This window comes from Abramis brama, assembly GCF_963993115.1.
Source record: "Abramis brama genome assembly, chromosome: 19".
NCBI classification, from domain to species: domain Eukaryota; kingdom Metazoa; phylum Chordata; class Actinopteri; order Cypriniformes; family Leuciscidae; genus Abramis; species Abramis brama.
In genome coordinates this window covers 5,790,519-5,817,169 of record NC_139981.1, presented here as the reverse complement: position 1 = coordinate 5,817,169, position 26,651 = coordinate 5,790,519, and the positions used below count along the sequence as shown (strand labels likewise).

The following is a 26,651-nucleotide window of genomic DNA, read 5'->3' as shown; positions in this document are numbered from 1 at the left end:
TATGCTTGACATCGCTGCATCTGTGTTTTTTAATTTATGCGTTATTAGTAGATAACTTCCACCGCACTTTTATGGGATTGCAGTCTCACGTTAATTTGCCCTGTTCAGTAAATATGGTCCATATGTGGTACAGTAGATTATTGAAGGTGATTAGTGCAGTGCATATGATGCCGTGTATGTGCCACCAGACTCATGTGTGAGCTACAAATAGAGGCTTCAGTCTTATAGTTTGTTTCATTAGGAAGTGCAGATGCTGTTGTGTGTTCCTCACCAGGAGGTGAGGGTGTTTAAGGTCCACGTGAAGAACGTGTTTTCCCATGCCACTGCTCTACTTTTCCATTATTTATGTCTGTAAACGCACTAGATGGACGCATCATATTTAAAGTAAAAAATAAGTTCAACTTTTAAAAGACGCGTCTCTAAACCACTACCCTACTGTGTGAAGCGGCCCTAACCAGTGATGTGGAGGAGGGCGAGCTGCTTTCAGTCCACAATCAACTTGCTATTTGCTGATGTTAAGAGACTGTTGTCCACACACAGGACATCGATTGTTGTTGATGATCCCCATAACTGTAGTGTCATCAGTGAAACTCAATGATATGATTGTTCTTGTGTTTGCCAATGCAGTCGCAGGTCAGCAGGTGCGCGTCAGTGGGCTCAGCACATCTGAGATATGTATGATATCAGAAGAAGGCATTTGTTAATAAGGGTCTAGAGAATGAAGGTATTGAACCCTGAATAGAAATCAGTGAAGAGCATCCTGATGTAGAGTAAGACTCTTTATTTTCCAGGTGATAGAAATGAGTGTCACTCACTGTAATCGATCTGACACTGCACTGGACAGTTGACAGTTAGTCAGGGATATGATCGCTAATCTTTTTTTTTTGTTCAGCATGTATTAATTTATTATTATAGAATAAAATGTTATTATAATTAACAGAATTTTTTTACTTTTTTTTATTTACAGTTATATTTAACCTAGTCAAGATCTATTAATGTATGGGTGTATATGTCACAAGGATTTTGGATATTGGCATCTTTGTGGGGACATAAAATAGGGTTCACCTGAGACACACACACACACACACACACACACACACACACAAACACACATTGGATTTGATGTTTTGTGGGGACATTCCATAGACATAATGTTTTTATACTGTACAAACTGTATATTCTATCCCCTTTCACTTACCCTACCCCTAAACTATCACAGAAAACATTCAGCATTTTTACATTTTCAAAAAACATCACTTAGTATGATTTATAAGCTGTTTTCCTCATGGGGACCAAACATTTCAAAGATTTCAGGTATTGCCATCTTTGTGAGGACATTTTGTCACAATAACGTATGGTATACCTGAACCATGCACGCACACGCGCACACACACACACACACATTACACTATATTAGTGAGAACATTGCATAGCCTTCCACTGAATTTTTATCAGGTTAAGGATGTTTTCCATCACCCAACCCAACCACTACCCCTAAAACTACCCATCACAGAATGCATTGGCATAATTTGCGGGTGGGACAGGTGGGATATGTCCCCAACACTTTTTGCCTGGGCCGATATTGTCCCCACCACTTTTTACATCTCGCGGCACAGATGTATTTATGCTTCCATTGTATTAGAATCTTGTACAATGTAAGCATCTCCAGTTGACTAGCAGAGTATTCAGTTTGTTTGTGTTAAATAAGAGGCGATCTGATGCTGGGATGTTTTTTTTTCCTTGTCTTGGGGCTCAATGCACAGTCTACACACAGACGAGTGCTTCAATTTAGCTTTAACACTATTGTGGAGACTCCCATTTGTTCTGGTGAAATCACAAAACAATGCAAACAAACATGCCCTGCTCTTGATATACAATCACTGATGAACATCTTTGGTTTTAATGAGGAAAAAAAATACACACACACACATACTTCGGTACTACCCACTTTTTAAAACAAAATTACGCAAATGACCGAAACGTAAACGTAAAATAATACATTTTAAATAAAAACATGTTTTGACCAGTAAAATGTCCTCACTAGTCGGTTGTAATAATATTTCACTACGTAATTGAGGACATTTGACTCTTGCAAGTATAGCCAAACCTGTACACACACACACACACACACACACACACACACACACACACACACACACACACACACACACACACACACACACACACACACACACACACACACACACACACACACACACACTCACTCTCTCTCTCTCTCTCTCTCTCTCTCTCTCTCTCTCTCTCTCTCTCTCACACACACACACACACACACACACACACACACACACACACACACACACACACACACACACTTGTGACTGTACTGTTGGTCTGAAGGGCGTTGTGCTTGTGTTCAGTTTGGATAAGGTGTTAAATAATTGATTAGCTCATTTCAGCACTGATATATGAGGTATCTCTCTCTGATGGATGACGGTGGAGTGCAGGACGTAAGAAAGATACTGATGAGAAATACAAGTATGGAGTTCGGTAAATGATTCCATTTTTCAGGGAGAAATAGAGGGGGATGAATCTGTGCGTGTTTGCTGTGAGTATGAGCCACTATAGGATGCATGAAAATGGTCTTACTGTATATCATAGTCATTTGTTAACATACAGTACAGGTCAAAAGTTTGGAAACATTACTATTTTTAATGTTTTTGAAAGAAGTTTCTTCTGCTCATCAAGCCTGCATTTATTTGATCAAAAATACAGAAAAAAATGTAATATTGTGATATATTATTACAATTTAAAATAATTGGTTTTCAATTTATTATACTTTAAATTATCATTTATTTCTGTGATGCAAAGCTGAATTTTCAGGATCATTACTCCAGTCTATCACATGATCCTTTAGAAATCATTCTAATATGATGATTCATTATCAAAGTTGGAAACAGTTCTGCTGCTTAATATTTTTTAGGATACTTTGATGAATAAAAAGAAAAAAAAGAAAAAAAAAGAAGCAAATGTTTTAAAAATAGAAATCTTTTGTAACAACAATATACACTACTGGTCAGTAAGTTGGGGTCAGTCATTTTTTTTCTTTCTTTTTTTGAAATAAATCAATACTTTTATTTAGCAAGGATGTGTTAAATTGATAAAAAGTGATATTAAAGAAGATTTATATTATTAGAAAATATTTTTTTATTTTGAATAAATGCAGTTCTTTTTAACCTTTTATTCATCAAATATATTAGGCAGCAGAACTGTTTCCAACACTCATAATAAATCAGAATATAGAATGATTTCTAAAGGATCATGTGATAGACTGGAGTAATGATACTGAAAATTCAGCTTTGCATCACAGGAATAAATTATTTTTTAAAGTATATTCAAATAGAAAACTATTATTTTAAGTTGTAATAACATTTCACAATATTACTGTTTTTTTTTCTGTATTTTTGATCAAATAAACACAGCCTTGATAAGCATTAGAGACTTCTTTCAAAAATATAAAAAAATCTTAATGTTTCCAAACTTTTGACCTGTACTGTAGTTGTTGCCATCAGGATGAAATTCCACAGCATCTGATAGGTGTTCATTCGATTGTGTTATTTTCATAACACAAAGTGAGCAGATTGTGAACAAAGTATAATGTAATCACATAATTTCCTTTCCTGATGTAGGCGTCAAATTAAAACATATAGTTGCATTATAATTTGCATAATTTGGTAGAATGTATTTTCCCAACCCTCCTCAGGTTCTTTGAAGGGCAACCTGCTGTCTGTCTCTCCGTCAGTTCTCTTTAACTGCAGTGAAACTGCAGCGCTAGTTAAAGAGTGAGAGTGATGGGGTTGCCAACTTCAGCAAGAAAATAGTCCACTCTTTCAGTTTCTTTTTGGGAATGTAAGTAACACTAGTAACATTCTCCATTTGTTTTTACCTGATCAATTATTTTGTTTGTTTTTTGACAGTAAGAATCTATTTTCCGCAAACTGAAGACTGGAGAAATTCAGCTTTGCCATTACAGGAATAATTGACATTAAAAACAATTATATTCATATTAAAAACAGTTATTATAATAATAATTATTCACAATATTACTGTTTTTTTATACCAGCATATTGTACAAAATAAAAGTAAATAATAGCATGTTGTTTTAATAAATCAATTATAAAAACTCACACACGTAGTATAAAAGTCTTGATACATGATAATATAAAGCTACATTTATAATTTACAAAAATTCATATTTGGGGGCCCTTGGCATCAAACAGGTTGAACACATTTTGATGTGTAATCACATTGATTTTGGCTCACTGGTATATGACATTGCCTCAGTTGTAAAAATAAATGAATGTTTATGCCATAGTAAAGTGTCACACACCATTACACACATATCAGTATAGCTTCTACCCAGATAAATTGTAACACAAGAGAATTGTGACTGTACATAAATATTTTCCGATGAACAGATTTTAGTGTTTTTGAAAGCTCTGTCAGACATTAGAAATAGTGATGAAAACAAAAGCGTGTAACTGAGCCAGTGTTATGTGAAAAAGTGTCTTTTTCTCTGATAATTTTCCATTATAATCTCTATTTTAGCTGTTTGCTTGTAAAACAATAATGCACGGAATGGTATGGATATAATAAGCGAATATGCTTCCTAAAATACAGAATAATTATGTATCATGTGGGATGGATGGCAGCAGAAGTTAGCGAGATGGAGAAATAGAGAATTAGCAAAATAGTGAAAGTCAATGAGGAACGTGACATTTTTAAAGTGTGAAAAAGAAAGAAGGAGAAAAGCGTAGGGAAAGAGGTATAATCATGAGGCCTGTATCTGGGCTAGAGTGGGCGTTCGGGTCCGTATCTGTAATCAGTGCTGTATTGTTCGGCCAGCTCTGCTTGTACCCTGCAGGGGTTTACGGCTTTAGGCTAGCGCACTGCGTGATCCTGCCGCCGTGCCTCGCTAGTACTGTAAATTAGCCCTTACGACTAGAGCCAGCCTAACTTTGAGAACATACGCGCCGTGGACCTGCTCCTCACCTCGTCTATCACACAATGTCTCTATTAACCCTCCCAATCAATGAAAGCCTTCAGTACGCAAGCTGCCATTCACTCCTGCTCAACCTGGCTAAACTTGAACTTTCTGTATTCACTCCCCCGCACGCGCTTAACGCTGAAAGGCCAGCTTTTCATATGTGTAACTTTAATCAGCCCCCTTCCCTTGACAAAGCTATTGGCATGAAAGAGCTTACGGCAGGACACGCTGAGAGCTGCTTTTCTGTTGTATAAAATGTAAAATAATACCTGTATTTTTTAGCGTTTAACAGAAAGTCGTCAAACAAGAGAGTATGATTAACTTGTTAGAGTGCTGGATTGTTAAGAGATGTTCAAGCATAAAACGATTTTCAGAGACAAAGCGATCAGACGTCTTTTATTTCAAGTCAGGGCTGGTGATTTACTGTGGCACGAGCGGCTACCAATGGCAGTGCAGGCCAGTGAAGGTCATGTGATACAGTTGAGCTTTATTATCGTTCAAAATTGAAAGATCACTAAAGAACTTTTAAAAGTTCCTTTTAACTTTGAAAAGGAACTTTGAAAAGAACTGTGGCTAATTATGACAATTTGACAAATAATAATAATTATTATTTACCAATGTTTTCTGACCACAAAATTGGCCTTGCAACATTAAAAGATTACAAAGAATGTAACTTTGAAAAGAGCCTTAACCATTTACAATAATTTGACAAATAATTTTTTTCAAGCAACAATTAATTTGCAAATTTTATTTTATTTTCTATATGACTCTAGACTGATTAGTCACATGGCATTTATGGCTCAGATAATGGCTCCTATGAGCAGACATGGCAGATGAGAATGCAAACGTACAGTACAGTACAGTACAGATATTCTGTCTAGGTATTATAGACCTCCTTGACCGAGTCTTGTCAACCTCCAGTGATTTAATCGCTGTCAGTGTGGATGTTAGTGAGTTAGAGATGTAGCATGGTGAGAACTCAGTGAGATTTGCTTTTGTCTCTCTGTGGTGTCAGGGTTATTATCCCTATGGAGACTGTTTCATGCACAAGCTAATGGTCAGTGAACCGGCCACTGTACAAGTGATACAGACCTCTGAGGGCCACTGGATTTAGCCCATAAACTGCACTAAATGGTGTGTATTTTGTATATTTAACTGATATCTGCATTATGTTGTGAGCAATATTTGTACTTATACTTATCCTACACCCCTTCAGAGTGCAGAGGTTTCACTTTTCTGCTTGTGGGGCAAAAATGGTAGGAAAGGAAGCTACATTGAAAGTGGCATATACTGTACTGTATATACTAGATGTGCTTATACAGACATTCTAATGCACATGAAATAATTGTGGGAAGCGGTGCTTTAGATATTTGATTTTCTAATAATGCACAGTTGATAGAAAATGAGATGCTCCCTGATTGTTGTGAGAATGATAAGGTTTAAGACAGACCGAGTAGATTAATCTGATTATTTCACCAAACATTTATTCATTTTCCTTTTGATAGTTGTGAAGTAAAACACCAGAATATGCAAATACTGTCATCAGTGATTGGTGCAGAGCGACAGGACATCTGCTGCACACCGCTTCCGTTCAGCAGCAGATGCTGAAAGCTTGACTGTGAAAACACAATTTAACACAAAATGAGTGATGAATTTGCCTTCGTCATACTGTCTGATTGTGATCCTAAACTACATCCAGTTATTGAGAGTGTGATGTCTTTGATTTGACAGATGTTAAATTTAATTTGTTTTCTTAAATATTTATGTGATTTACATGTATGATATACAAAGCTGAGAATATTTATAAAAGCATCTATGTGTCAGGGTGTGGTGCAGGCAGAAGAAGACGAGAAGGCAAAAGGCTCCAATACAAACTTTTACTTACAATATAATTCCAATAGGTACAGGCAGACAGGATGTACACACACACTAACTAAGACTTAGAACGGACAAAGACTGACTGAACTGAAGGAACTTAAATACTAACACAGATGAACACTGATTAGCTGAACACAGGTGATGTGGATGATGATGATTAACTAGAAACAGGTGATACAACTGAACTAATAATGACAGTGAAGAAGACACGTAACATGATGACAGGCAGACAAGTCCAATGAAAACAAACTAAACAGAACATAACTGTGACACTATGCAGTTGTATTCATCATTATAATTTACTTTTATGTATATACAGTGAGGAAAATAAGTATTTGAACACCCTGCTATTTTGCAAGTTCTCCCACTTGGAAATCATGGAGGGGTCTGAAATTGTCATCGTAGGTGCATGTCCACTGTGAGAGACATAATCTAAAAAAAAAAATCCAGAAATCACAATGTATGATTTTTTAACTATTTATTTGTATGATACAGCTGCAAATAAGTATTTGAACACCTGAGAAAATCAATGTTAATATTTGGTACAGTAGCCTTTGTTTGCAATTACAGAGGTCAAACGTTTCCTGTAGTTTTTCACCAGGTTTGCACACACTGCAGGAGGGATTTTGGCCCACTCCTCCACACAGATCTTCTCTAGATCAGTCAGGTTTCTGGGCTGTCGCTGAGAAACACGGAGTTTGAGCTCCCTCCAAAGATTCTCTATTGGGTTTAGGTCTGGAGACTGGCTAGGCCACGCCAGAACCTTGATATGCTTCTTACAGAGCCACTCCTTGGTTATCCTGGCTGTGTGCTTCGGGTCATTGTCATGTTGGAAGACCCAGCCTCGACCCATCTTCAATGCTCTAACTGAGGGAAGGAGGTTGTTCCCCAAAATCTCGCAATACATGGCCCCTGTCATCCTCTCCTTAATACAGTGCAGTCGCCCTGTCCCATGTGCAGAAAAACACCCCCAAAGCATGATGCTACCACCCCCATGCTTCACAGTAGGGATGGTGTTCTTGGGATGGTACTCATCATTCTTCCTCCTCCAAACACGTTTAGTGGAATTATGACCAAAAAATTCTATTTTGGTCTCATCTGACCACATGACTTTCTCCCATGACTCCTCTGGATCATCCAAATGGTCATTGGCAAACTTAAGACGGGCCTTGACATGTGCTGGTTTAAGCAGGGGAACCTTCCGTGCCATGCATGATTTCAAACCATGACGTCTTAGTGTATTACCAACAGTAACCTTGGAAACGGTGGTCCCAGCTCTTTTCAGGTCATTGACCAGCTCCTCCCGTGTAGTTCTGGGCTGATTTCTCACCTTTCTTAGGATCATTGAGACCCCACGAGGTGAGATCTTGCATGGAGCCCCAGTCCGAGGGAGATTGACAGTCATGTTTAGCTTCTTCCATTTTCTAATGATTGCTCCAACAGTGGACCTTTTTTCACCAAGCTGCTTGGCAATTTCCCCGTAGCCCTTTCCAGCCTTGTGGAGGTGTACAATTTTGTCTCTAGTGTCTTTGGACAGCTCTTTGGTCTTGGCCATGTTAGTAGTTGGATTCTTACTGATTGTATGGGGTGGACAGGTGTCTTTATGCAGCTAACGACCTCAAACAGGTGCATCTAATTTAGGATAATAAATGGAGTGGAGGTGGACATTTTAAAGGCAGACTAACAGGTCTTTGAGGGTCAGAATTCTAGCTGATAGACAGGTGTTCAAATACTTATTTGCAGCTGTATCATACAAATAAATAGTTAAAAAATCATATATTGTGATTTCTGGATTTTTTTTTTTAGATTATGTCTCTCACAGTGGACATGCACCTACGATGACAATTTCAGACCCCTCCATGATTTCTAAGTGGGAGAACTTGCAAAATAGCAGGGTGTTCAAATACTTATTTTCCTCACTGTATATATATATATATATATATATATATATATATATATATATATATATATATACACCACCGTTCAAAAGTTTGGGGTTGGTAAGATTTTGAAATGTTTTGAAAGAATTGTCTTATTCTTACCAAGGCTGCATTTTTTTTTCTTCAAAAATACAGTAAAAACAACTACTTACTGTTAATGTACACTACATTACATATTCATTATATAAATATTTTTAAATTCACTTAAAGGGTTAGTTCACCCACAAATATTTTTTTATCATAATTTACTCAACCTCAAGTTGTTCCAAACCTCTATGAATTTACTGATTTATTATATAATCATATAGATGAACATTTTAAATTATGCAAATTACATTATGTGAATGGCTGCCTTTCAACAAATCTAACTTTAAGAAATTACTAATGATGAAAATTTTAAAACTTAAGTTCATTCTTATGTGGCATTTAAAAAAATTCTAAGCTTGACAAAATGTCTTTGTCATATTGACAGACATTATCAGATACAGTTGTACATGAATTTAAAAATTTTCCGAAAATAATTGTCTTTTCTCTGTAGAGGATATCATTTATGCTGATTTGCTACCGAGCTCTTGATGATAATGATAAAATCGAGTATGATGTACGAGTACGAAGATGATGGGGGAATCCCTATGATCATAAACATTCATAGATAATTTGTCTCTGAGAGTCTCTAGGAAGACTTCAAATGGGTTAATGAGCTGATAAATGGGCTTGTGATCATTTAGAAATATGATAATAGTAATTATAGAGCTTGAGAACATGTTGAACAGAGTGTGTATTTGCACAGTGATCTTTAGTGGAATGCGTTGCTGTTCACATCTCAGTGTGAGCTTTACTCCACATCTCACTCTGATTCTCGCTTCTAATTTACATTAATGCATTTGGCAGATGCTTTTATCTAAAGCGACTTGCAAGACATACATTTGATTACTTCATGCATTCCCTGGGAATCGAACCCATGACCTTGGTGTTAGTGCAGTGCTCTACTGTTTGAGCTACAGGAATGCTTCAGTGACATTAGCCATATTTGGATGAGACTAGTTTTCCTGAAGGACGTTAGAGAAAATTATTATTATTATTATTATTTTTATTTTTTTATAGTACGTGCACTTACGTGTACTTACTAAGAAAGTACTGGGCAATATAAGGTAACTACATGGGTTAAGTTTAGGTTTAGGGGTAGGTTCAGGGTTAGTTTGTAGTTATTACCCAGTTATTGCAATTATTATAATAAGTACATAGTATGCACATAGGGAACAGGACTGTAAAATAAAGGGCTACCGAAATTTGTGTTTCACAGGCATACTTTGTAAACGTGGCATTTACACCAAAGTCATGAGTTCGATTTAGATAAAAGCATCTGCCAAATGCCTAAATGTAAATTTGAAGTGAGATTCAGTGTGCGATGTGAAGTAAAATTCACATTAACATAGTCATGAAATCACAGACGTTGGGTGATAAGAATTGTAACTCAAACTCTGTTTAGAAAACATGTCTCGCCTGAATAGGACTATTGTCTCACTCTGAATCTCACTTCACTTCTCTCACTAAATCTCACTTCCATTTTTCACTCTGAATCTTGCTCTACTTATCACTCTGAGGGTGCTTTCACACTGGCAGTTTAGTTTGAAACAGGGCACGGTTCAATGAAAGTGAAAGCTGTCATATGGACCCGGGAGCGCACCGAGGTAGCAAACCCGAGACTATCCGTAGGAGGTGGTCTGAGTTCGGTTGCACTCGGACTGTGGCTCGATTAATGTCAATGTGAAAGCAACTCGGACTCGGGTGTCGACATGTTCTGGAAGTAAAGTAACCTGCGCATGCATTTTAACTGATGGCGAAATCATTAGTTCAACAAAAAACACATATAATGGATGACAGTGGTGAGGATTTACCTTGGATACGAGAGAGAGTGAGCGTGCAGTCAGAACGGTAAATTAATAGCTCACTATCTGCTGTCTCCTCAAAAGAGTCTGTTTGCAAGCAGCAGAAGGCCTCCTTCGTGTGACTGTAATGGACGTCGGCCAGTGAGAGCTGTGTGTGTAAACCTCACTCTGCTGATCTCAAGAGGCGCTCCAGCAACTGACGCTAGCTGTTGGGTCTTTAGCTTCCTTGTTAGCACGCCTGCCTCCCATGCCGGAGACCCCAGTTCGAATCCCGCTCGGAGTGGGTCGAGTAGGACCGGTTACATTTGGTGCCGTGACCCGGCTGGGACTGCGGTTTAGGGGGGTGAGTGTAACCGACGTTGGCAAGCAAGAGCTGTGTGTGTAAACCTCACTCCCCTGGCGTCAAGAGGTGCGCTAGGTGCTGCGGTCTTTAGCGTCCTTGTTAGTGCGCCCGCCTCCCATGCCGGAGACCCAGTTCAAATCCCGCTCGGAGCGTGTTGAGTAGGACCGGTTACATGATGCACATATAGTAAATCCAAGTGTCATTCACTCTGCTCCGCATAAAAGCACGGAATTAATACAAAAAACAAAATATTGACCCGTTTCCGTAAGATGAACGCTAAAGGTTCAATAGAAACAAGTGTTAAACCAGACCACGCTAAACTATAAACTTGATGTCACTCTTTTTCCTATGGTGTTTTTGTGTAAACTGATTTTACTTGTGCCACAATATAAGAGCCAGAAAGCTAATAATAAGTATCCTCTTTCTCTCCTCCCATTTCCCTCTTTCTGTCTTCCTGGTTTGGGAATAATCTTCTCTAACATACTGCAGTTGAAAGAGGCTGGGGAGTCCCTGCTGTATTTGAGGTTCTTAATACTGTTAGATATGCCTCTCTCTCCCACTCGTGCATTCTTTTCTTCCTTCATTCTTCTTATTTTATATTCTTGCTAGGCTTTTTTCCTAACCTGAAATGTTATATTTGAATACAAATTTATTTCTCAGATCAACCCCCCCCCCCCGGCGGAAATGTTGTCCACTCAATAGGTGAAAATAGTCTCAATAGATATGAAAAATATCACTGACTTGATTAAATAGCTAAAACTCAAAGTCTGTATTTACATACACATGATTGCAATTATTGATTTGAACAATAAAATAAGTGGTCCAGATTCCTCAGTTGACCTGAAGGAGATTGTTTTTGAGGTGCATGAACTTTAGCGTGGAGGATCTGAGGGCTGCTGTGCCGTGAGAGTGTGAGAGGACGTTATCAGGTCGAGGCAAGAATTCACTGTCCACATCTATCTTCATTCCTTCTTATGATTCCCTTTTTTTCTAATCCTCTTTTCTCTCTCTTTTATCTTTGTCCTTTATACCTCTCATGCTTTCTTTTTCTCCAATAGTTTATCTGAATCTTTTCTAATCCTTTCTTTTCAAAGGATGGATATCTCCTGTTTTATTGAAAGAGATAAAGAGTGAGTGCTTGCTGAAGTACAACTTCTCTCTCTCAGGAAGGATCTGGTTTACTGTTTTGGAATGGGAAATGTCTCTTTCTCTCTCTTTTGTTCTCTTTCTTTGGCCGAGGGATTCTGGGAGTAATGCGGTGACACAGCTTTATATGTAAATGGAATATATAAGCATAAATAATGTAGCTGGCTATTCATAGTCATAGAGCTGTGACTCTCTACAAGAGTTCTTGAAGTTGCATTTCCTTTTCCATATAGACTTGGGCTGCGTCCGAAATCCCATTCTCTCTTGAGTAGGTACATATTTTCAATAAGTAATTACTCCACGACCGCTAAAAAAAGTATGTTCTATATAGTATAAATGTGTGTAGTATGAATGTAATCTGGATGCATTACATCTGCCATGTTGTCATTATCATGTGACCTGCCAGCATCAGTTGCGTCGCTTCACTGCCATTCATAAATCCTCTCCTGTGGCCTCATGGGATTGTAAACATCGTATGCACACTTCAGAATCTCTGTTTTATGAGTACTGTGAATTCTGACAGACTTCTTTCGTCACATACTGTTTGTCACCTACTGTATAGTAGGGAAGTATACGATTTCGGATGCAGCCTTGCATTTGTCTAGTGTAGATATGTAAATATGTACTGTATGTATAGATGGCGTGCAGACGATTTGTAGACTACCGTTTATGTTAAATGTTTAGATTCTGTATGTTTTGTTTTTTAATGTTTTTGAAGGAAGTCTCTAATGCTCACCAAGGCTGCATTTCTTTGATCAAAAACTCCAGTCTTCAATGTCACATGATCCTTCAGAAATCATTCTAATATGCTGATTTGGTGTTCAAGAAACATTTCTTATATCAATTTTGAAAGCATCTGTGCTGCTAAATATCTTCTGTCACATTATAGATGCATTTACTGTCACTTTTGATCAATTGAACGCATCTTTGCTGAATAAAAGTATTAATTACTAAAACAAATTATAATAATTGACTCACCCTTAAACTTTTGAACAGTGTATTTATGAGCAAATGTAATTAAATCTGTCAAGAATATGTCTGGGTCAAATTTTACCCCAAAATCAAAAGAAAGAAAAAATATATATATTTTGCATAAAGAAAATGAATCCTATTTCTGGACAATTAGGATTTTTTGCACATTTCCCACAAAATTCGCAATTCTGCAAAAATATAATAAAAATAAATCAAAATAGATTCGAATTACTTTAATGTTTTTTATTTATTTATTATTATTTAAGCTGTAAAGTGTTTATATGTCATAGTAGTATTTATTTTGTATGGCTTTTATGTTGATTTAAATAAATATATATTACAGTATGTTTTTTACAGTAATGTAGTACAGTAATGAGAACCAGCTTTGAAAATAATGAAAATTACTAAATATATATATATAAAGAGGGACATGTTATGTGCATGTATTTTTATAAATATTTTTTTTTTCTAAAAAAAACCCCAAAACATTTTCACTACATTATTTTTGTAAAGTAGAATTGTCAGACTGACTTGTTTTAGAGTAAAATGTGACCTGGACTAGTTTTTATCCAATTCACCCATTTTGACCCCGTCCCTAAAGATAATGTATAAATATTGGGTTAAAACTTAGAGAGCGTGTGAAAATGCTCCTCTAGCATTTTAGTGTGTGTGTGTTCTCTCGTGTGCTGACGGACTGCATCATGTCTCAGTGACAGCAGGGGTCTGATCATCTCAGACGTGTGTCACTTACTGACAGGTGAAATGACAGAGACAAGAGCTGTCACTCATCATCTGAAATATGCTTAAACACAGCATTAAATAATGCTCATCATGCAAGTATGATTTTATTAACATGTATCATTGTTGTCTCTCTCTCTGTGTGTGTGTGTGTATAGAACACTCCAGTGGGAACGTCAGTGTTAATGGTGAATGCGACAGACCCGGATCAAGGCGTGGGTGGTAGTGTGCTCTTCTCCTTCCAGCCTCCCTCTCCGTTCTTCTCCATTGATGGGGCCAGAGGAATCGTTACTGTGACGAGAGCGCTGGACTACGAGACGACAACCAGCTATCAGCTCACTGTTAATGCCACGGTTAGAAAACACTCAGTAGAGTTTTACATTGTCAAATGATTGTGTGGAACTCTGTCAATTCCAAAGCTAAATAAAACATGTATTTGTTTTGTTGTAACAGGACCAGGATAAACGCCGTCCGCTCTCTAGTCTGTCTAATTTGGCAATTACCATCACTGATATCCAAGATATGGACCCCATCTTCACCAACCTCCCCTACAGCACTAATATAATGGAGGACGCACCACCAGTCAGTAATCTTACTTTCTACTTAATTCAGTAGTGTTTAAGTGGGTGTTATAAAATTTGACCCCGCCCCACAAAAATATATTTAATTCATATTTTTATATTATACTTACATTTACATTTTATTTTTTATTTATTTGTTTATTTACAATTACTATTTTATTTATCTATTTTCATGACAATTAAGAAAAGGTCTCTCTCAAATTCTCTAATAACTTTAATGCCTGTGTCCTGGATCATTTTTCCGTGAGATTGATCCAGATGGATTGGCACAAAACCTAGTGAGCTGCCTATGTTGACAGCATATTTGGGCCTCATAAGCATGTTAGATAGGATGGAATTTTGCTAGGTTTTGAGTCACAGCCAGGTAGTATTTAGATAGAACCCATAAATCGGTAATATATGTAGGAGGAAAAAAGTAAAGTAAAGGTTTGTGTAAACATAAAATGCTCCAGAGAATGAGAGAGACAGACAGAAAGAGAGAGAGGCAATTTGGCTGACAAAGAGTGATAGAATGTGTGTGTTGAGTAATTAGACAATAATTATTGGAGAAGCAGCATTTACACCTGTGAACTCTCGCTGGAATATTCTTGTAATTATAGTGATAGGTTTATGATGTGACTGGCTCAGCATGAGGGTCACGAAAGGTCATTCAGCCTGAGATTCACCACCGGCCGTTCATTCCTGTCTCATTTTACTCGTACGCAGGCTCTGAGGATGTGTGTGTGCTTCTGTCTGTGTAGAATTAAAAGTGGAATCAGAGTATAATAGCTCTGGTTTATAACAGATCATAAACCAAAAATCATATATTTCCACAGGAGATTTGCACTAACTGAAATGCTGTATCGATTTTATACTGAACAGCAGTTCAATAAAAAGTAATGTAATATTAAGTAACTCATATTTTAGACAAAATATAGCCAGTTACAATAATTTTTCTGCACAAAACACAAATGAAACCAAAGCAGCTTTATTTCTAAATTTGATCTTTTTAAATTTAAATTTAAAGCACTAAAGTTTACAGAAACCAAAAACAGAAGTCACTTCTAAGAATGAAATGATGCAAAAACAGTTTAAGTCTTTAAACTTTAATTTCAAATAAATAGATAGACAGATAAATGGATGGATGGATGGATGGATAGATAGATGGATGGATGGATGGATGGATGGATGGATGGATGGATGGATGGATGGATGGATGGATGGATGGATGGATGGATAGATAGATAGATAGATAGATAGATAGATAGATAGATAGATAGATAGATAGATAGATAGATAGATAGATTCAGTTTCTGCTTTTTACCTATTTCTCTTCCTTTCATGGCCATATTTTCTCTCTCCTTCCATTTCTCTCGCTCTGGTGTCCATTTGCTTGCATTTTAACTGATGAGCGTGTCAGAAGTGAAGCATTGTGACACGGATCTATCAGTCGTCTCAGGAAGGTCAGGAGTAAGAAGACAGTGATGACTTTAGACCAGCTGTCCTGTCTAAATGTGGCAGTCAGCATCAAGTTCCAAGTGGACATGATGGATTTTGGCATTTCATTCCTTATATCCTACATCAATGCTGGAAAAGTTGAGGAAGCACTATTAAAAAAAGACAAGAGGTCTTCGTGTTGAGAATTAGACACTCGAAACACGTACGGCCTCAATAACTGCACACGTCACACTTGCATGTTCATATAAAACGATGTTGACACGTACACTTAGCCACACGCAGAGAGCTTAAAGCTTATCTTCCCTCACACACACACACACGTATGGAGTGTGTCGGCTCAGACGACGGGCCTCGGGCTAAGTGACTGAGTGGGTGTGGAGAGTTCTCAAGGCTACTGACATTTACACGCAAACAGATATCAAACACGCAGAAATGTCGTGGGTCATCTGTCAAAACACAACTCTAAACCCCCGCTCCAACTCAGGTGCACCGCTCTCGCACACACACATGGAGAGAGATCCGTTAGCTTTCCCTCTCATCTCAATGGCTTTTTTACATTGTAGAAGCACTTCATTTAAAGCAATAATTTACCCAAAACTCAATTATCATTATTTACTCACCCTCAAATTGTCCCAAACCAATATGATTTACTATAATAATTTAGAGAAGATTCTTAAATTAATTTTTTGTATATATTTCTAATGTTTTGGGTAAATAATGACAGAAAGAAAATGTTTTTTAAGAGTAGTCCGCCTACAAATTTGTCAGTACTGAAATATCTACTTCTATGGAAGCTCCTTCATGCCTTATATTGAAATAATTATGTAATTGCGATAATAATTGCGCCTCACAATGTAACTTATTTATTGGAATTGTGACTTTATATCTCACAGTGTGATTTTTAAATGCCACAATTGTAACTATTTCTTATTTTAAACTGTACTGTACTCTACTGTTCAAAAGTTTGGGGTTGTTATATATTTTTTTAAATCAATTTTATGTTTTTGAAAAAAGTCTCTCATGTTTACCAAGGCTGCACTTATTTGATCATAATACAGTATATATAAAGTGAAATATTTTTACAAATTAAAATAACTGATTTTTATTTCAATATATTTAAACACGTAATTTATTCCTACAATGGTAAATCTGAATTTGAAAATCTGATTTGCTGCTCAAGAAATATTTCTTATATTTATCAGTGTTAACAGCTGTGATTCATATTTTATTTTAAAAATCTGTAATATATATTTCTGAAAGAAAGTAAATAAGCTGATTTATTTGATATATGTCTTTACTGTCACTGTTTACATACTGTTAATTTCCTTTAAAACAGTAACAAACTTTTGAACAGTAGTGTATCTCAATTATTTTTTATAATCAGTTATATATCTCACAATTATTTCATTTTTTACTCTTAAACAGAAATTTGCTTCCATAACTATAATGAAATGAAAACTTTTTATAAAAAATAGATATGTTTTATCAGAATACACAGCTACCTTTGAATGCTCTGTGGGGCGGTGTAGCATACAAACCATTCAAACCCTGACCTTCTGGCACAAGCGTAGCTCTGCGGGTCATGTTCATGCCAAATGGACCAAAGTTTGAGAACAGCTAAAACGTAGAGAAAAACAGTGTTTTGCAGGAAAAGTGGGGTGTTTTTTCACAGCTGTTTGGCGTTTTCTTTTGTCAGGGTGACATTTAAAGGCTTTTTAGGGGCAAACACAATTTGGCTGTCAGGCGCTTGATCTGAAATGGTGCAAAAGAAGAGACACGGATGGAGGGAGGATGGAGGAGTGGACGAGAAGGTGCAGGGCGAAATATTTAAGGATGAGAGGAAAGGAAAGAGAGAGAGAGAGACGTGTGCATGATTGAACATTCCACTTGTGCGGCTGGAAAGAGAATAGCTCGCAAATTACTTCAGCCACACTTCATCCTCCGTTCAGTCGCTCACTCCACGCTTTTGTCATCCATTTCTCCCTCTCTCCTCCTCACGTTCTTGCGCTAAACGTGCTGTAATTGATTGTGTGCTGTAATAGCAGTAGAGTGTTGGCAGAAATGAAGCATAAACAGCTCTCAGACACTATTAGCTGGATCAATGGCAGATGCTCTCTCACTTTTCTCTTTAAGCATCTGTACGCTTTCTCATTCAGGATCAAAGAGTCCTCTAACTTGGAATATTTTGCCGTTTGTTTTCATGTCTCATTTGATTCGTTCGTTCTTGAAGCTGATGTCAGTGTAACATCCCTCACCGTGTTCTTTCCTCAACAGTTGCACACGAGAAATACAATGACGGCAAAAACTATTTGGACATTTAAATTAGACAAAATAAAACCATTTATTTTATAGAACGACAGCACAAGCACACATTTCATGCAAAGAGTTTTAAAAACAAATTATTAAAGAATACATTTTGGGCCAGATTTACTAACAGCGCAAACCTCTTTTGGCATTAAAAAACTAGCGCTGAAAAGGTGTCAACAGGGTTATTTTTAAAGGTTGTTTGCTTAAGCATTTGTAGGAGTTTCCCTTTCGCAAATGTATATTCTTTGATAGCTTTTGATAGAGTTGACGCAAAATTTATGGGAGGAGAGTATTTAAATGAATCACGCAAGGTGATTTACTAAGGTTTGCGCTCGTCAGTTTACTGGTGTTTGCTCCATTATTTACCACCAAAAAAAAGCACGTTTTAAACCAGACGCTAACTCGCGCTGCTCTTGGTAGATTGTGTTGGTCATTATGGAAATGATCCGGCTGCTTCTGTGTTCTTTAATTTGTGTGTCGTCAGTAGATCACGCGCAGAACTTTCCACTCCCATCTGCGCTGTTTTGGAATTGCGCTCTCATGCAGGAATTTGCCCTGTTTAGTAAATCTGGCCCTAAATGTTTAAACTAAAGACAAAATATCTGTGCACTTCTATGCATAATTTTCATGTTTCTCTCTCTTCTCTCTCTGTTTGTCTGTAGGGTTATGAAGTCCGTAAGATCAGGGCGATCGATCAGGACTTAGGTCGACCACGTGGAATTGGATATACGATAATATCAGGTCAGTCACATCCATCATGATTATCATATTCCAGGATTTGATCCTCAGGGGGGCTTATCCTTCAGTGAGAATGTGTAGCAAGAGACCATAGCCTGCCGCTTTAAATCAGCACCACTACATTAATACATAGTAAAAAGTAGCCTACCGGTACTTAAATTGGTACCAAGTCAATACAAAAGTTTTACAAATGATACAATGAGACTAGTCTTTGTGTGGTACAGTTCAAATCAGTATTATTATTAACAAGTATTACTGTTAAAATCACTTGAATGTTTAAACCGACAAGACCTAAAAACATGTTAAAATTATAAACTTTCTTGAAGAAGCAGCACTGGCCCGATTATAGTTTTAGTGGGGGCTGAGAACTGCCCGACTTTCGTAAAGAGAAAGTTCATAAAGAGATCGTAAAGCTATATCCATATGAATTGAGCAGTTTAGTTCATGTTTTCTGAAGAGACTTTTCTGAAAAGCTTAAATTAAATATGTCCATCATATAAAGCGATCGTGTCTCTTCAGAAAATTTGGACTAAACCTCTCAATTCATATGGATTAGTTTTACGATCTCTTTATGAACTTTTTGAAGCATCAAAGTGGTAGTTGCGTAGCTGTCAATGGAGGGACAGAAATTGAAAAATATTAATTTGTGTTTCGGAGATTAACAAAAGTCTTACGAGTTTGGAACAACATGAGGGTGAGCAATTAATGAAATAATTTTCATTTTTGGGTGAACTATCCCTTTAAGAAGAATTAATTTATTCACACTGAGCTTTATTAATATATTATATCACTTATCTTATTATATAAAAATAATGTATATAACGGTGTCCTTTAAGGCTTTGCAAGCAAATACTTCACAGGGTAGAATGGCACAATATTATAACAATACTATTAGACAATAATAATAATAATAATAAAAATAATATATTCCTTTTATACTTAAACATATTTCATATTTTTTAGATTTCCCTTTTTAATATTTGATGTTTTTTTTTTGTTTTTTTTTGCATATCCTCCTGATTTCAAATCTGAAGATATACTATATATATCATCTCCATGTCACATTATTTTGGTGTTTTGGTTTTGATTTCAAGGTTGTGTTTCAAGGTTGTGTATGGAGCACAGTGTCATCATATTTTCATGTTGGATGTCAATCTTTTGTTTTGTTTTATTAAAGTGAAACTGTTTATGGGATCGCATTTATACGTTCATCTTCATCTAAACGTTACACTTCTCCTCTGTTTAGTTGCATAATGTTATCTTGCATTATAACCTGTAATGGCCATAATGATTTAGATTGGCGTGAATGTGAATATAAAGTGAAACCAGAACGAATTTCTCATACATGTTAAAAGGCAATCACACAACTAATGTAAAGCTGACGGAAAGTCACAATATGCATTTCATGGCATACTAACTCAAAATTCTCTTACTCTTAGATTTCAGATGGCAGTATGTTCTTGGATCACTGTCCAGTTACAGCAAATAACCACAAGCAGACAATTATACAATGACTTTGACAGTGCTGATAGTAAAATTTGAGTGTTGAGTATAGGATGTTTTTTCTTGCTGTAGTCTGAAAGACAGTGGCCTATATGCGTCAGTGGTGTGTGTGTGTGACTGAAAGCCTTTGTCGGTTTAATCCATACATGAGCTTAACACAGCAGGACAAACCTACCCACAGCGCAACACACACACACACACACACACACACACACACACACACACACACACAGTTATTGTGTATGGCTCTCCCCGTAGATCACTTTCATTGCTATCAGCATGAGGCAGACAGAGCAAAGGGAGGGACAGAATGGAGGGCGAGAGACAGACAGACAGACAGACAGAGAGAGAGAGAGGTTACACAATGTGTTTTAGATGTACATTGAGAACCTTCAGTGGCTCAGTCTGGTGTTGAATGGGTTTTTGTAGATGAATATGTGTATGTGTATAGATATTTTGTTGTTGAGCAAGACTCAAGCACGTGATGTAAAACTGCTTGTCGATACAAGCAGTTTTACATCATTTGTCTGACATTTGTCTACACTGGATGTGAGCGTCGCTTCAAAAGCATTATACCCATTATAATCACTGTCTACACTGGATACAGTATACAGATGCACGTTCAGTTTCTGACATACTCCATGTGCTTGAGTCTGCCAACAGCCGAAAAAATGGAAGAGTAAAAAAAAGTTTGTTTTGACGCATCCAGGTTAAACTGCTCATTTGCGTCTCTGTACTGACTTCAAAAACAAGATGATGATTTATTTTAATGATGTCCCAGATTGCATTGGAGGATTACATGTTTGTTCGGAGCATTTTGTTTTGAAACGAGGCACAGTGTAACGGAGAGTTTGCAAAGAAATAAAAAAGTTTTTTTTTAAGGGATGCACGATATATCGACCACATATCGATATCGGCCAATAAATCGTCATTTTTAATGTAATCGTTATCGATCCTATATGCCGTTTCTTTCAGCGCGTTATTGTGGGAATAGCGTGTCCAGAACAGTTACATATTCTGACCAGCACAGTCAAGTTCGCTTGTGCATTCGCGTCATTTTGTGCAGATACAAGTCGTAATATTAAGTTGATGTAATATAGATATCTGATTAATCTCATATAGGATGCGTTTCTTTGCGTTAAAAAACCCGCTAGAAAAGTTCTTCAGTTTCCCGGTGCTCATTCTCTTCAGGTTCAGCGCGCGATCAAACAGCAATGATGGCATTTGAAATAGTAGGCCTAATATTAATGATGTTTACTATTACTGCAATATTAAAATGTAAAAAAGAAAAAAAATCTAAAACGTTGATACGTTATTATTAATAACTAGCACTTTTTTGTTCTCGCATTATTTTCATCAACAATATGATTTGATCAAAATATTTCCTTATTGTCCGTGCGGGGGCTATTTCATTTTATTTATCCATGGCATTCCATTTATATCCATTATCCATTTTGTTTCTTTATATGCAGCCCAATGGTTTCCAATGACTTGTCTGCATTATTTAGGTAATTTTTTATTATTATTATTTATTTATATTTGTTAGGCAATTTTTTGGTAACACTTTACAATAAAGTCTCATTTATTAATGCATTATGCAACATGAACTAACAGAGAGCAATAACCTTTGTTAATGTTAGTTAATAAAAAAACGAGGCTACTATACTGTATATGTTTGATTAATGTTGAAGTGTTTGTGACATGGCTTTTAATGGTGAGCCTTTTGTTTTTGTAATCAGGCTATCAAAGTATATACATTTTTTTATTTTGATTTATCGGCCAATATATCGGTTATCGGCTTTCAAATGTAAAGAATTATCGGTTATCGGTATCGGACAAAATTTTCATATCGGTGCATCCCTGTTTTATTTGGATAATGTTTTCAAGACACTTTGTGCAATAGCGAGGGGGCGTTGATATTGTTTCCTATGCAGTGATGTTAGCCAATCATAACAGTGGCAGTTTACTGACAAGCCTTAAAGGGGTCATTGAATGCCCATTTTCCACAAGTTAGTATGATTCTTTAGGGTCTTCATGTAAAGTTTGTAACATACTTTGGTTAAAATTCCTCAATGGTTGTGTAAAACAAAACCCTTTTACCTCCTCAAATACAGCTCTGTTCACAGCGACCCGTTTCGGTGCATGTCTCTTTAAATAATAATGAGCAACTGCTCGCCCCACCCCTCTCTTCCGTGGGGCGTGTCGACACTAGACACATATAGTGCTGTCTTGGTGGACAGTATACAAATGGGTGAGGGCGAAAATATGCTAATACGGGACAGTCCGTCAGCGGTCGTGGGCGGAGCATGAGCAATGTGACATCATATTGCTCAGAAAATCCAAACGGCTTGATTATTGGGAGTGTTTAGGCTTTTTGAGGATTAAAAAAAAAGATTTTTTTTTTCATTGTATGGTGGTTGTGTCCACACACTGCAAAGACACATTTATATGCAGACAAATTTTCCATCCGATGACCACTTTAAATGAGCCGCCCCTTAAAAACAGATAATTTCAGACAGAGGGTCAGAATGAAGGTTGAAAATAATTGTTTTTCCACATATATATATATATATATATATTTGTTTGTTTTTTTTAGCAAAAAACTTTATTAGCATTATAAGTGAACCTCAAGGAACATTAAAATCATGAGCCCTTTAAAAAGTTTATATATGCAGATGTTGTTGTAAAAGTCGTTAATGTTTTTCTGATTAAGTTATATTAAAGGACAAAGTGTGTAGTTTCTGTTTTCAAATGGATTTTCTGAACATCTGCCATTTGTCACCGCAACAGATAGTCCTGCCCTAAACTCATGCCATTGGTTGTTGCTCAGTATTGGCCGTGATGCTCAAACATAGTTCCATGTTTTCATAGCGCCAATTTGAGGAAATTCAGCCTATGAATTATTTATGTTAAATTGGGGGAGCAAGTACTAAAACAACCCCAAAATTACATGCTTCTCCTTTAATTGTCATATTTATTGTATTTTATGTGTTGCAGCACAGTTTGTCACTGCCACCCTAATTGAGATTAATGTCCACGCCACAGGCTCGTATAGTTTTCACTGCACATTGTAAATACAACTGTGACAAAAGTTGATTAGGCTTCTATTATGTCGCTCACATTATAGTCCTGAAGTATTCTGTAAACACACTGAGTCTCGAACACGTGAATACATAACATAAATAAATTAAGCCATCTACTGTATAATATACAATACAATGAACTGTTAAACAACTTGCTTTTTTTTCGTTTCACAGCAGACATGAGGTAGATCATAAACCTTTTTTTGTTACCATTTATAGATATTAAGTTATATTTTCAGGATTTTTTTTGCCTTTTTTGATAGGACCGTTTAGGGAGATTAGAGAGGGATTCCCATAGCTGGGAACTCGCCATGTATTTAATTTTAAATATAATTCTATGATTTAATGCATTTATGTAAATATAATTAAAATATGATTTTACAATATAAATATAACTTTATAATGCATACATTTGATTTATTTATTTCATAAAATGTTATTTAAGTGTTGACTGATATAGGTCTGGTTGGGGTTTGGGATATAGCCAAAATCTATAAAGCAGGGTTGCAGATGGCAAGTAAGCTTTTATGCCATTTGCACATAGTATTTACTAAAAGTTTTGTCTTCCAAGCGAATGGTTGGTTATCGTCTAATGGCAATAATCACAAAATAGCCTCTTCAAGTACCTGTTGTGCAGGGAGGCTCAAGGACATTATTTTTGAGAATCGTTACATCAGACCCAGTCGCATCCAAAATGACATATTATTCAGTTTTTAGAGGAGAGCTGGGAAGTGAACAGATGAATATTCTGGAGAAATCTAATAGCTCTGACATTCAATTGAGGAGCATTAACGCAAAGATTTCATATGGAAAGAGGATTGTGTCAATTTCCTCCGAGCGGTTCAAGTCTAATGGTCTAATCAATAGGACAGGGGTCCGTGATGTAGGTTAAACATTCCCGCTGGCTTGCGGAGCACTGCTATTTCCTGAACCTGATTCTGTACTCCGTAATCACAAGAGCTATTGCACGGGCCCTGACCCTAGGTCAGCGGAATATCCCTAGTTATCATTCATAATGGTAATGGCTCTATTAGAATTCATACTGCATGCTCTCTCAAAGCCGTTGTGTGAGAATCTAAAGGGGACAATCAAAGAAGCAAGGGAAAATGGGTAGAGCGCTCTCTCCAGGAGCCTCGGGTCCAGTTTGAGATCATATGAAATGGTTTGTTGAGCGCAGTTTCTTTCCTGTGTTAACATTAGGGTTGTGCAGATAGATAGATAGATAGATAGAAAGATAGATAGATAGATAGATAGTCCATCAAAAGAAAGATTTTATGATTCTGATTCTGATTGTGTACATTACAGAAATTACAGTTTTTCAAACAACCTTTACACACAGCTAATCTCGTTAGTGCAGATGCACTGGTAAATTCATCAACATGTAATGAATTAACATTTCAGGAAGCGATAACGGCATGCCACATTAGAACTGAAGAGTGTGCGGTGCGGAGAGAGACAGGCTGATGTGTGGATTGTGTATGTGTATGTGTGTGTGTGGCTAACCTTCTCTCTGAGCATTAACACCTATATGCACACGTGTACGTGTGTATATGTCATTGTGGTGTCCTTTGGGACTGTGTGTGTGTTTCTGTGGGGACTCGTCCCATTAGTTGAGTAATTAAGATAAATGAGTTTTTAATTGCAGGGTGATGTGTGTTAATGATCTAGAGACTAGAGATCATGCACTCTTGTTCTCTCTCTCTCTCTCTCTCTCTCTCTCTCTCTCTTTCTCTCTCTCGTTTCCCCCGAAGGTGTGATGATAGTGCTGTTGATGTTATTATTTACTGCCAAATTACTCCGCTGTTCCTCAGGCCTCAGACTTCCTCTCTAATCCTGCAACTTGCCCTGGAATGGTATTATATGATCATGCGTGTGTCTTCTGAAGTAAAAAAACTCCTTGAATATGAAAATAAAAAGAAGGTAACCTGGTCAAGCACTTTATATTTCTTCATTTAGCAGATTGTATTATTCGAAAGTGTGGTAAAATTATTGCCTTGAGTAGCTGCAATGCAGTTACCAAGTTATTTAAGAACATTAGTAGGCGTTTACTCGGTTGTTGTGGATGGTTGTCACTGTCAGTCAGGGTGTTGCTATGCAGTTGTTAAGTTGTTTTGAGTGGTTTTAAGAATGTTACTAGGTGGTTTTCTTAGGTGTTGTGTAGTGATGCACTGATTCAGATATTTCTTACAAGCAATTTGACCAATTCCGATACTGGTTGCCATTTTTTTTCTTTGTTTAAGCAAATAAGCTTATTTGCTCTATAACAGGCCAAACTGGCCTTGAACAGCCATTTGAAGTTAGAGGCAACCACTGGATTTTAATCACGATCCAAGCTAAGATGCTACACACACGTAGCATGAACAGTTGTTTTTCATTTAAATTAGATTGTCTCATTTCAAGATTTAAAGCAAAAATGTAATGGTCTGACTTCAGCTTTGTAAAATGATGCTACATAAAACACCTGCACAAAACAAAAACAGCAGACTGATTGAATGAAAATGCAAATTCACTCTCTGACAGTTGGTGGCGCTTGTAAAATAGTCTGTGGTTTCTTTGGGTACCGCTGTGAGCAGATCTGCGCTTATAAACACTACTTTATACAGAGGAAAGAGGAAAAGAAAATGCCATTGAAACTTTTTAGAAGACAGTCAGTTCCCTTCAGAGATACATTCATATAAACTCCTGCCCCCAATTTAGTATTTATATTTTTCTTCCTTTCTTCCTATTTATTTCGAACACTTCCTATATGAAATAAATCATATACACAAAATAAATATACTATTACAACTTGCAATTACACAAAAGTCTGCGAATGCAAAAGCAAACTTTCACAACATTAATTTACAGAAGTGTTTTCATTATAATTTCATGTAACTTATATGAAAGACTTGTGCTGTACATGTTGCAGTTAACTGTATTTTCCTTTTTGAAGTGACTCGAATCATATTTCAAGCAATTCAAAACCATCATGGCGAACAGTGCGGAAGGAAACAATCCTTTATTTATCAGCATTATTAAAAAGAACATATATCGGCGTATTCGGCGATACCGATATGGTGGTCGATATATTGTGCATCCCTAGTCCTGTTTA

At 36.8% G+C, this 26,651-nt stretch overlaps 1 protein-coding gene across 1 annotated transcript in view; it reads left to right on the top strand.

The window, feature by feature from the left end:
* The window catches only part of cdh23 (cadherin-related 23), a 232,804-nt gene that overhangs the window by 70,733 nt on the left and 135,420 nt on the right, over positions 1–26,651 (top strand). The window contains exons 7-9 of the mRNA XM_084093482.1: positions 14,070–14,264; positions 14,365–14,493; positions 18,899–18,977. Of these exons, the coding sequence (XP_083949608.1) occupies positions 14,070–14,264; positions 14,365–14,493; positions 18,899–18,977 (403 nt within the window). The remainder of the gene's footprint in view (positions 1–14,069; positions 14,265–14,364; positions 14,494–18,898; positions 18,978–26,651) is intronic.